The sequence below is a fragment of the Tiliqua scincoides genome, chromosome 5 (genome assembly GCF_035046505.1).
Source record: "Tiliqua scincoides isolate rTilSci1 chromosome 5, rTilSci1.hap2, whole genome shotgun sequence".
Lineage (NCBI taxonomy): Eukaryota > Metazoa > Chordata > Lepidosauria > Squamata > Scincidae > Tiliqua > Tiliqua scincoides.
In genome coordinates, this window is record NC_089825.1 from 32419053 (window position 1) to 32432252 (window position 13200).

Below are 13200 nucleotides of genomic sequence, written 5' to 3' on the forward strand. Positions count from 1 at the left end.
GGAGGGGTTCATTTGGATTTGGCAGTGATGAGAAAGTTGAATTGTGTCTCTTTTGGAACAAAGCTACTTTGTTAATACTTGGAACATAAGCTTAAGTAACTAGAAAATGGTTACAATTGGGAGGTAGGTGAATTATCCAGGTTAACCATGGAAATATTTCACAGAAAGTACATGGCCACAAAATTTCTGTATTTCAACACTGAGGGCACGATTCTGAGTGATGCATGCTGACCCAGCGCTGCCACGCACTGTTGCAAACATGCTGTAAGGCACATCTGTGACAGTCTGCACCAGGCTTGCACTGGGGCTGGTTCGCTGGGCCAGTGCTGGCCAGCGGACACTGCCCAGAGGCATGGTAGAGGAGGTAGCAGGGCGGGAGAAGGCCGGAGATGGCAGCAAGCCTTGCCACCATATCCTGACCCCCCCCCCAGCCCAGGAAACCTGACAGGAGTCTGCTTGAAGCTGTGCCTGCTCAACAGAGGGCACAGATCTGAGGAGACTCACTGGGGCTGCCTGGTTGCTACACAGGATAAGGCAGCATAAGCTCCATTACTCCAAGTAACCCAGGCAGTGCTTCCCAGCCCCTTGGGATGCAGCGATAGCCTTTTAGGTGCTGCTGCAGCTCTGGGCACTGGGAAGCTCAGAATTGGACTCTGAGGCAATTATTTAATCAAGGAGTCCATGGATCAGGTTGCTTTGCAATTTCATTCAGTTTCAGAAAATAACAGCAGTTAACCCAGATATCCTACCAACATCCCTGTCCAGGAGTGCATATCTATACTGCTGAAACTAACAGCAACCCACTCAAGTACAGCTATAGCTTAATACAGGGAGTAATTCCAAATAATGAATGCATTTTTTAGGAAAATTAATGGATTCTCAAAAGACTGGCTCAACAGAAAAGTGACACAAACTTTACAGTATAAAGTATGAATAGATTGTCTGCCATAAATGTATTGGGCTCCAGAGCTCAAAAAATACAGACTGAGGAAGTCTCACCTTGCTAATACTGCACAAAGGTAAATGAAACAAAATAAATTACCAATCCCTAATAGTTCTGGAGCTCCCAATTAAGGGGGAAAAAAATGTGTTAATGCAATTATTCTACACCCAACTCCCCAATCTCTTAAGTGCCCTTATGGTTATTTTTTTAAAAAGCAACCATACTTCATCAGTCACAGGAAGTAGCACCATTCAGTGAAACCAGATGAACCAGCCAAAAAGAATGATGGAATAAGAGCCAGGCAAGTTTCAGCAATCCAGGTACAAACTAGGTCAGAAACTGGAGAATGGAGTTCATATAAATGCCGACAAGTAAAAGAAAAAGGGGGGTGGGTGGGATAGAAAACAGAAAAGGAAATTATAGACAAGATACTATTCCTGGCAAAGAACGAAGCCAAAAAGTCAAGCTAAAAATGGGAAGAGTGTAAAGAGCAAGAGAAAAGACAAGTTTTGTGGTTTGGAAACATGGTGATATCTCACAGCGATAATCTATTATATTTTATATCTGTACCCTTTACATTTTCAGTCATGTCTGGTCTACAAACAGTCCGATCCTACCAAAACATCCTTGTGCCGATGCAGAGGTGCCAGCCTGGGCTACCCCACAGGGGAGTTTAGCAGATGTAAAGTCTCCTCCGGTTAAGGGGACATTTGCCCCCTTGCCCTGGGGTAAGCCCCAGGCTGTGCAACAGGACAACTCGGATCTGCACCAGTGATATCACTGGCACAAGTCCATGTTGCCAGGTTGGGAACTCAAGAAGGGGGAGAGGGATTCCATGTGTGCTGGTGCCACCGATCTTGTCCCCCTCCAGGGCCTGGTCTGCACACCCTGCCCCATTGTCGCCCTCTCCCGCCCTGTTATCCGCTTCCTCACCATCATCTGCTCTTCTCTCACCCCTGCGCTGCACAGCACAGAACTTACCCACTCCAGCAGGCACAGCGGCTGACACGGGTGCCAAGGGGAAAGCTCTGGCCTTTCTGCTGGTGCTGCAAACGTGTGAGATGTCGCAAAGTGCTCTATGGAAGGGTAATAAAAGGCCTCTTATTTGTTGTTTGTTTTATTTAAATCCTACTTTGATTCAAGGAACTCAGGATGGCATCCGTGATTCTTCCCACTCTCACTTTTTCCTCACAACAACCCTTTGAGGTAGGTCAGGTTGATAGGTACAGCCAGTTCTCTTTATATGTGAATTTGGTATCTGTGAATTCACTTATCCGCAAGGGGCAGAATTTCTACCTGCCTCTTGTTATCTGCTATGCAAAGACTTTCCAGAGGCTGCAGACCTTCAGAATGGAAGCTTCCACCAGGTACTTTAAAGGGATCCACACTGGTCGTGGGCACCATTCTGAAGGTCCCTGTAGCATTCAGTGTTCTTTTGGCACCTGCAACTGCACTCTGCTGGCTTCCTGAAGGTCTCCACTAGATTCTTCTGATGGCAGGCAAGAGGTACCCTTCTCCCCTTGCACCTAACCCTATTGATCCCATAGGATCAATGGTTCATTATCTGCGAATTTGCTATCCACTAGAGCAGTGGTTCTCAAAGTTTTTAGCACCAGACCCATTTTTAGAATGACAGTCTGTCAGGACCCACTGGAAGTGATGTCATTAACCTGCAAATGATGTCATGGCCAGAAATGACATCATCAAGCAGGAAAAGTTTTATTATCCCCTCATATGACAAAAGTATAATTTTAAAAAATTAAAATAAAGAAGAACCAATCTAACACTTCCAACCAGTTGCTGATCTTTTTTTTTTTTTTTTAATTCCCAGATATCCCACAAACTGTAATCCTATTCACACTTACTTGGCGGGAGGCCCCATTGAGTATCATTGTTAAAAGCATATACATAGTAGCCTGTTAAAAGTACAGATCTGTCACATTTCCCCAAATGCAGTCACATACCATGGTAGCATCAAGTCTAGTAGATGAAAAATAAACTACACATTGAAATGAATGGGGACCCACCTGAAATTGGCTTGCAACCCACTGAGTGGGTCCTGATCCACAGTTTGAGAAACACTGCACTAGAGTTTCTAGGAACCTAACCCTAGTGAATAATACAAACTGACTGTATCAACTAGCCCGAAGTCACCCAGTGAACTTTAAGCCTGAGATTTGAAAAAGGGTCTCCCCAGTCCTAGTCTGGTAGTCTAACCACTACTAGACCATGCTGGTTCTGACTTGCCCAACAATATTCTTTGGGTTGTTCTAATGTCATTTCACCTTGAGGCATTGTGGGATGGGAGAAGCTCATTCTTGTTCTTTCATTCAACCACCCATTTGCTTCTGAATTTCTTCCCTTTGGTCTTATCTCCAGTGACAGCTAGTACCAACGCCAGTTTAAAATTGGGTGACAGCCCATTAACTGGTGGTCTTTCATCAACTGATGCATCCATTTCTCAACAGGTAGCATCTTGTGGGTTCCAGTTCTTGTCTTTCCTGTGTCTTTTAATATCAGCAAATGAGCCTCCCTCTCTCCCTATCCCTCTCCATTTGACTCAAGAGGGCCGATTTGCAGTTTTCTCCCATCATAAACAGTTGGTAGGTTCACAGAAGAGTGGATCAGTTCCCCAGGCACCAGGAAAGCACAGCCACAATGGACTGTATTTATTTTGCTGGTTTTTATGGATCAGTGTGCATCTCCTTGGCACGGAGACTGTGTCCCAAAGGGATAATTGACAGGAAAAAATCTATTTGGTGTTCCTGTCTTGTAGCCTAATTCCCAAAACATGCTGCGAATGTTGACTGCATTTCACTTCACCCACTGTTACTCTGTGTTTCTGCAGACTTGCCTTCAGCTGATAAAACTTAGTTTTTTCCCGTGTGTGTGTGTGTTCAAAGCACTTCACATACATGATATTGTTGCAATCCAATTAAATATAAAATCATTCCCATATTGCAGGGGTGGTGGTGGAGGCTCAAAGTAACTTGCTCAAGACCATCCAGTGCAGCAATTTCCAATCAGTGTGGCATGAATAGTCTGCAGGTATGCTGCAAGAGTATGGGGGAGAGTCGTTTATTATTAGGAATGTGAGCCTCCCTCTGGCAGTGCGGTGTGCTTTGTCAATTGTCAAAAAACTGATGGTGTGCCTAATTATTTTAGCGCCTTGTTATTGTGTCGTGACTCCATAGGTCTTACTTTGGAATAAACATGCTCTCGAGCAAACTCTTAGTACTGAACATCTGTTCTTACCTGTTTAATTCCAGTCTTTCCAGTTCTGTCAGTAGAGTTCTTTCTCTCATTTGCCCTCCTTCACAAATTAAATCTTATCACTGCTTCAAGCAAGGGTGGACCTGAAGGTCCCTTCCAGTTCCAGGATTCTACTATTCTATGTTCATGTGGCTTCTCACATTGAAGCTGAAAGTTTTCTCTTCCCCTCCTCACCTTTCAGAACAGGAAGTGTGTACCCAATGCATAATGATGCCTCGCTAGGCATCTTGATACTCTCCCTTTAACTCTTAAACTTCCCAAGAAGCAATGTTTTTGGACTCTTTTCCGCTTTGATTTTTGTAAAGTTCTGAATCTCAACCAGCCTTCGGAGCTCTGTGAGTACACAGAAGCCTCCATCATATTTATAAAGGGTCCCTTTTTGTTAGAATCCTATTGGCATGGAGTAGTGAGCTATGTATCTTCTGAGCAGATGGCTTCTGGGAGAGACTCTTATTTGTAGTTGGGAGTAGATGGAGCTGGTCCCTTGACTAACACACACCAGTGCTGTCACTGGTGTTAGGGGATTCGGGGCTCTACCTGGCCAGGTGGGCCTCTGATGGGTGTGATCCTTTAGGTCATGCCTGACCTCACCTACTCCTGACCCCATGCCATGCTAAAAGGCCCGTGTTGAAGAACTGCGAAAGGTTACAGCAAATGTTTTAGATACACAGGCACCTGTATAAAGATAAATTCATTGACTAAATAAAGTCAATGAATTGGGGAGTTGCTAACATTTGCTCATGGCAACTATTCATAGTGCTGTTTCCTTAGTGTTTATTGCTCAATAGTATCCCATGATCTCTAGAGGGTAGAGCCTCCATTTGCCTGAAGATTAACATCCACAAGGTCGCCAGTTCGAGGCCACCGGCACCGTGCGACCTTGAAGCAGCTGGCAAGCTGCAGCTGAGCTGTTCCATCTGCTCGGAGCGTGGGAGGATGGAGGCCAGAATGTTAAACCAGATCGGAGTGTAACAGCTTGAATGTGGTGGTTCTTGAAAGAGAGAACCTTCTTTCAATTTGTAAAAATCCCTGCGTGGATTTAATAAGCCTGCCTGTGTAAACCGCCTTGAATAAAGTCTTGAATAAAGACCAAGAAAGGCGGTATACAAATACTGTATATTATTATTATATTATTATTATTATGATAAAGTGATTAAAAGTAAAAAAATTTAAAAAAATTTAAAAGTGATTGCCTTTACTCAGGAAACCAAGGGTGTGTTCCAGTCCTAAAGAAATTCTTCACTTGGATTTCTACACCCAGTCCCACGTCTGTAGCTGTCATCCTCCTACACGTCTCTTCCATGTGAGGCTTTCTCCTAAGACAGTACTGGTGGTCTTCACAGTACACAATGCAGCTGTTTCTCCCACACTGCACAGAAACCCTCTTTGGTGTCTGTTTCCAAATCCCATCTCCTCCTCCCATGTTTGGAATCACACATTCAATTTATTTGAAGTTGTTTGCAGACAGAGTTGATAAATAAATTAAAAAGCCATCATCACACTCCAGCTGCTTGTTCCCATCACCTACATAAGCTGAAAGAAATATTAAAGAATGCCTAATTCCTAACCATTGTAATGCATACGTTGCAAAAAAAAAAAAAAAAAAGAATAAATAAAATTGTGCTTCTCCTGCAATTATCCTGCTTTCTCTGTTTTGATCCCTTACGTCTGTTTTGGGGAGTTGCTGCAAATACTGGCAAGCAAGGGAAAAAGCGTCTCAGTGACCCACAGCTCACGTCCTTAACTCTTTATGACTTAAACAATTCCGGTAGTGGTGGTGTCACTGAAAATATGTGGTAATTGTATGATTCTTGAGACATTCTCAGTCTTAGAAAATGGTAGAAGGTGTTTCTTTTTCTGCCTTGTGAAAATGGCTAAGTATCACTCTGATAACATCCTCCCTACCTAATTTTCTCCAGGCAGACCTGCCACTAATCTCCTTATTGGTTTCTCTGGCCAGACAGGAGATCAAAAAGCATTACACTGTTTCTCTTGCTGTCTGGCCAGCATGATCTCAGGGCTCTTCACATCCTCTTCTACCAGGTGTTTAACCTCAATTTAACTCAGCTATCTAAATAAGTTGCTTCTGCTTCTCATATGTGACAGATGTGCAGCAAGGTTCCGGGCCTATGCAACCTTCAGAAATTTGTCCAATCCCCTCTTAAAGGCATCTAGGCAAGATGCCATCACTACTTCCTTTGGAAAGGAGTTCCACAGACGAGTTCCACAGACAGGTTGCTGAATGCTTTGGACTCTGGTATCCTTATAATATTTCTGTGCCCTTTGTTCATCCTAGAAAGGGTTGTGCAACTTGCTCTCGCTTTCCCGTTTTATGAGGAGAGGCCATAGCCACGTGCTTTGCATGCAGGAAGTCTACGGTTCAAGCCCCGGCATCTCCTGGGAGGACAGAGAACAATTCCTGATCTGATATTCTGGAGGGCCACTACCAATCACGTTGACAACAGTGAGCTAGAGATAGACCAATGATCAGAATCAGTGTAAGACAGCTTGCTATGGGCACAAGTGCAGAGTTTTCTACAGGAGGCACATGAAATAATGTTCAAAAAGGGTATATTAGTACGTCAGAACTGACAGCAGCCATCCATCCAAACTGCAGTGAAACCAGTAATATGATTAATTACATCTGTCTGTGACTTCAGCAGCTCTTTTCCTCAACACAAGTCAGACACCAAGGGAGACAGGATGACATGTCATTAGATAGCGGATAGCTCCGGGGTCTTAGTGTCAAATAATACCTCAGCTTTCTTCAAATGGCTTTATTTTTGGTGAGCACTTTGGCACTTCATATACTGACAAAATGCTCATGTTGGAAGACTGAGAGGGGAAAAAAAAAACCCCTACAGTAATAAATTCACACATGCTGTGGGTCCAAAGCTTGAAGTACTCCATGATTTTCCTTTCTTTTAATCTCAGCTAATCTTACACTACTGCGGCTTGGGCTGCCTGTCACCTCTATACCCACTTGGCGTGTCAGAAAGCAGCTTGTGACAAGACCAATGGCACATCTAGAGGTTTAAACAGGGTGAGAGTGATTGACACACCAAAGAACAGAAAGGCGTGGAAGATGGAGCGAGAGGGACATGAAAGGGACTCAAGGATGGTGCTGAAATAATGAAATATAAGCCAAGGGTGGATACACATGAAAAAAAAATTATGTGTGCAACATGTAGATGGTGAAGAAATATCATGGACTACGTTTGAAATCCCAGGCCCAGTAAATGATTAGGAAGACGTGCACTGAAAGCTGCAGAACCTTAACAACTGCCTTAACTTCCCATACTCTCCAGGTCCCTATTATTAAATTTCAGAACTTATTTTCATGGGCAGTTTCCTAAAAAGTACTGGAGTGTTATCTAATGTTTGTTTATTTAGGAAATGTTGATTGTGCCCTTCTGCCCCCAGCAGGGCCACCTGAAGGGCAATTCACAGCAGGTTGCAGTATTTTTTCTACATGTTTAAAAAACGTTTGCTTTCTTGTTCCCTTCCCTACAGGGCAGCTGATGTTTCTATGGCCAGTGCGAGGGGGAAGAGCCACAGTCCAACCCTACTGTGGCACCAGCAGGTGCAGTAGTACTTACGGTTCTTTGCTCTGCAGAGTTCTCCTCCTCTCACAGGGCACCATAGGAACAGGGTGACAAGGAGGTGGTCCTTAGCTGTGCTGACTATCCTTTCTTTTTCCCCTTCCCCACCTCTTCACAGGGCAGTTGGTGTTTCTATATTCCCTGTGAGGAGATGGAGAAGAGGAATTAAGGAGGTTGAATTAATTTTAAACTGCAGGATCCTAAACCCAAGTAGGCCTATGAAACAAAGTTGTTCCCATCTGACTGGAACACTAATTTGTGATCTGCTTGGGGACTGGCATCAACCAACTTCAACTCTGAAGCATGAGATTCATTTGGCAATTAAATATATACAGAAGTCTACAAATTAGGATCATGTAGCATAGAAACAATTCAACTGATATAGTAAGAGGCTTATAAAACGATGAAATGTGTGAACAGATTTTTTCTTTCTTTCTAACAGCCAAATTCTATGCTAGGCTTATGTGGAAGATTCACCACTATAAATCCTGGGCCAGTGGTGTTGCAGCCACTCCACCATTCTATGGACCATGGCGACAGTGGCCTGCTGAACCTTCAGTATCTTCCATTGCTGCTGATGTGTTCAGGGCAGGAGAGGGAGGAACTTGACAGCAGCAGAACACATAAAGATTCTATCCCCTCTTCCTGTCCCGGACCTGCCCCCAGGAGTCTCCTTGAGCTTATACTACTAAGGCCCAAATCCTAACCAACTTTCCAGCACTGGCACAGCTGTGCCAATGGAATGTGCACTGCGTCCTGCAGTTGGGTGGCCATCACAGAGGCCTCCTCAAAGTAAGGGAATGTTTGTTCCCTTATCTCGGAGCTGCGTTGCCCTTATGTCAGTGATGGAAAGTGGGTTAGGATTGCATCTTAAAAGAACTGGCACAGATCTGACGAAAGCCATTAGAGGGCAGGTGGCCCACAGAGAGGTAAGTAAGAAAGATTTACCAGTGTGAGCCAGATCTTATCCTGCCTTTCTCAAACCACTCTGCCCCTTTTCTCTCCTTGGGCATACACCAGCAAAATGGCTGGCATTATGTCTGATGAGACCGGTAGGCAATCAGGCAGCCTACCACGGGGTAACTAAAAATATTTTTACAATTCCTCCCACCCCACCCACTGTGGATGCAGCATGAGCTCTGTCAGTGCAGCTGCATCAGCACCAATGTTGGAGATAGGACTGGGCAGTTGCTTGACTCACTGACTTCCTTAGAATTCATTTTCTTTGGGGGCAGCCCACACTTTCACTCATGTCTAGTGAAATAGGAATGATTCAGGAAGTCACAGTCTCATTTGGCTGCTACAGGTGGTCCATATTTGCACTGTGCTTGTAGAGAAGCAAACACTCTTTTGTCTATTAAATGTGGTTCATATTTGCTTGAAGGAAACACAGAGAAAGTACGGAGTCCTACCTACTTTAAATCAAGGATCTCAGTGCAGAATAGAAGTCTTTCCATAGGTGGATGAAAGAGAAAGGCTTATGAACCAAAAATGAGAGGAAGTTCAAACAAGCAATCTCAAAGCAGTATGGTTCACGTGTGATGAGTGAGATGGCAGGCTAATTGTCTATCACTTTTCAGTGTTGTTCCAAATCATAAATTAACTACACAGGGCCTGTCATCGGCTTACAGTCTGTTTCCATACTTTCCTGCTGAGTGCAGACGACAGAAGGCTGAGCCAAGCTTTCCATTGGTAATGTACAATAAACGTTCCAATAAGTAAGATGTCTTTCTTTAGACTTTGTCTTTTATATTCTTGCATGGAGTTTTATTTCTGCTGCAGGAATGTGAATGGTAAAGACCGCAAGCACTTTCTTACAGAAGACACTGAAGTGCCAACCAAAGACAACTCTGTCAAAACATGGCATGCTTCATACAAAGATGGAACAAAATGTACAGAAGTGGTGGGACTGGAAATGTACTCTATGGATTGCATAGAGCAGCATAGTAGGCTTTGATCTCATATCTTAGCTAAAGATGATTTAAGTGCAGACTTATTTCCTATTGCCATCTCCTAAGACTCTGTTTCCTCCCCCCAGTACTCCTGAGATGTCAACAATGAGATCCAGAATGTATAAAATGAGGTCAAATTTTATGCCAGCTAAGATCTGCAGAGTCTAGAATTTGATCCTAAGCACAAGTAGCAATAAAAAGGGACAACTGACAGCCCAGTCCTATGCTGGATTGAGCTGCCAGCTGGAATGCTTTGTGACAGCAAAATGAATGCCAACAGCATTCAGGGCACTCCATTAGTGGCCAGTTTGGGAGCATAACCAACTTGTCCAGATCCTGCTGAAACCATCAGAGCAGGTAAGGCAGTGAGCAGGGGTTGGGAGGGGGCAAAACTGGGGGGGGGGACAGGCTGTAAGAGGGAACAGATACAGTGGCAATACACACCAGAATCTATCTCCTCTGTTAGCAGTCTCTCTACCTCAGATTTGTGCCTGCTGAAGATCTGTTGCTGGTGCCTGCTGGTCCAAGGAGACCCATTTAAAACCCCTTTCCCTTCCAAAGCTTCCCTATCCCCCCCCCCCCCGGATATCATGCTCTCCTTTTTGTCACAACTACACCAGTGGGGCGGGGTGGGGGAGAATAGGATTAGGCTCTGAAGCAATGTGATGAAAAACGCATTAGTGGTTATAACAGATTAGTTTATTTGGAATCAAATGCACTACCACTGATGTTAAGCGTAGTCACTAAAATGATGGTAATCCTGATAACCATTAATTCTTTTATTCATTAATGACATATTTGCCATGAAAGGAAGCAGTTTTGAAATCATTCTTATCAATCAGAAAAGTCATATGTCAATTCTGCAGCCAGTTAGACTAATTAGGAATACAGATGTGAGGCAGGGCACCAAATGCCCCATCCCTCTAGGCCAGCGGTTCTCAAACGCCCAGGGAGAGTTTGAGCCACATTCAGCGTGTGGGGGCGTGTGGGGGGAAGGAGGGGCGCAGGGGCTTGCTGCCACTTACCAGAGCCTGCAGCAGCCTCCTGGGAATGTGGGGAGCCCTCGTGCCAGCCTCGGCAGGGCTCCCCTTGCTGCTGAGACCCTAAAAATTGTGACCACTTCCGGTTTTGTATTCATGAAACTGGAAGTAGTTGCAATCATGATTTTTACTGACTGCAGTGTGGGGTGCTCTGTGAAGACTGGTGCGGGGGCTCCCTGCACCGCTAGGAGGCTGCTGCAGGCTCTGGTAAATGGCCAAAAGCCCCTGCACCCCTCCAAAGTGGTGCAATCCAGCAGGTCACACCACTGCTTTCCCCCCTCCCCGTCCCTTAAAGGGGCAGAGGCCAGGGATCTCTGGCTGGGGCATTGTGATGCCCCAGTTTGAGAATCCCTGCTTTAGGCAGCGACATGTTAGCTGGTACTTCTGGTGCTTCCAGTCATGCTCCCTGGATTTGAAAATGAAAAAAGAGTGGAAGTGCTCTGATCCCCTCCTCTTTACTGAATGTAGAGAGCGGGGAAGAGGTGAAGGCGGTAGGTGCAGTGGCATAACTACAGTGGGGCACAGTAAGTACTACTATAGCCATTGGAGCCATTCTGTTCACGCACCTGTGCGTTGCCTGCCCAGAATGGCTCCAGTGAGTGGGATGGGTGACTTGCAGGGTGCGTTGTGGTACCTGCAGTACTACGCCACTGGGTGGATCAGTAATGGAGGCGAGCTCCCTCCACCAATCCTGAAAAAGAGTCAGCAGCCATTGCTGGCAAGCAAACTCCTTCATCGCCTGGTTATTCTCAGCCGCAAACTTACATTGCATAGTACAAAAAACACTTGGCTTGCTTTATCCTGCTGCTTTTAATAATTTTCCTGTCACAACTACTCATTCTTACACATCCAGTACATTTTAGTTGCACAACTGGGAAATGCCTTATACCTTCCTACATAATTCAGTGCTTATGAAAATTACACTTTCACATTCAAATCTAATCAGATTGCAATTCTGCCCCTGTTTACTTCCGTGAAACTGGCTTAAATCAGTTGGACATGCCCATCTATGTCATGATTGCCTCAGATTTTATTCGTACATGAAAAGAAAGATGGTTTATTTCCAGTTAGGAGGCCATTTATTTGTTTCATCAGTTTTTAAAGGTCCTCTACATACAAAACTGCACATGAAATGAAATCGGTGTAAAACATTTATTTTTTACATTTTTTACATTTATTGGTGTAAAACATTTACAGGCTCTTAAGACCTGTTACCCTGCACATGCCTGATCTTGTCTGATCTTGGAAGCTAAGCAGGGTCAAGCCTGGTTAGTACTTGGATGGGAGACCGCCTGGGACTACTGGGTGCTCTAGGCTTATACCATAGTCTTTTGAGATTGAAGGTTGCCAACCAAAACATTTATTTAACTTTGAGAAGATCTAGAGTTTTCTGAATGGATACAAGTAAAACTTGAGGCATCAACATTTATTTTATTGTGTTCTTATTAAAAGTAAAAATGAAGGTGATTAACTTTTAAGAAGAGTAATTCCTACCACTGTTTAGCCTCTGTGAAAAGAATGCATTTCATATATAGTTGCAATGAAGAATCTTACATATTTCCTGTCACTGACTCTTTGCTCTGCTTGAGGTCAGTTGCTTCATAATCTGTACTCCCCAATAAGCAACGGAAAGAAAAAATAACACCTGTAATATAAAACAGAAAGAGAGCAAGAAGGAGAGAGAAACATCAGATCAAAGTCCATGTCAATACAATAATTTTCAGATAACAAAGTAAACCAAGGAATAGATACATACATTCTATTCAGTCATTAAGTTAGACCTAGCAATATGCAGGGCTCACTAAAAGGAACATAATACACCAGAAATGACCACTGACACCTATGAGACATGTAGAATTACTGCCTTGCAGAACTAGGGGTTACTTCAAGCACACCAATAAGTCAAATACACCACCAAAGTGAATGGCAACAACAGGAGAAAAAGCTTGGACAGATCTCCAAATCATACTCAAGTTTTGATTCAAGATGTGTTCCATTTGACCATTTGAGCTAATTCAATTCAATTTTTCCAAGCTGTGAAAATCATACACTCTCTCTCTCTCTCTCTCTCTCTCTCTTATCATGGTGGTTTAAGTGGACAAAACTCCCTAGCAGCAGGAATGTTCCTTCCAGCGCCCATTAATTTCCCCACCCCACATTTCCTCTTCTGAGTGATGCTACTTCATCATGTAATACAATGCTTTCCAAACTCCTGCAAGAAAGTTGGGAGCAATGTGTGTGCAGGGGAGGGTCTATGGCAGCAATTCGATCCCCAGGATTGTGCTGCTGCTGGGAGGGATGGAGGTTTCTACACTTATCTTAGGGAGTGGTGGCCTTTGGGGGTGCAGGGAGCCCTGCAGATGCCTCTGCAGGACTCCCCAAGCTACTGT

General features: G+C 44.2%; 1 protein-coding gene across 1 annotated transcript in view; it reads right to left on the minus strand.

Annotated features, from left to right (window-relative positions):
* Window positions 1-11914: 11914 nt before the first annotated feature.
* The window catches only part of AGMO (alkylglycerol monooxygenase), a 157066-nt gene continuing 155780 nt past the window's right edge, over window positions 11915-13200 (minus strand). Inside the window, exon 13 of the mRNA XM_066629137.1 lies at window positions 11915-12455. Within this exon, the coding sequence (XP_066485234.1) occupies window positions 12375-12455 (81 nt within the window). The 3' untranslated portion in view covers window positions 11915-12374. The remainder of the gene's footprint in view (window positions 12456-13200) is intronic.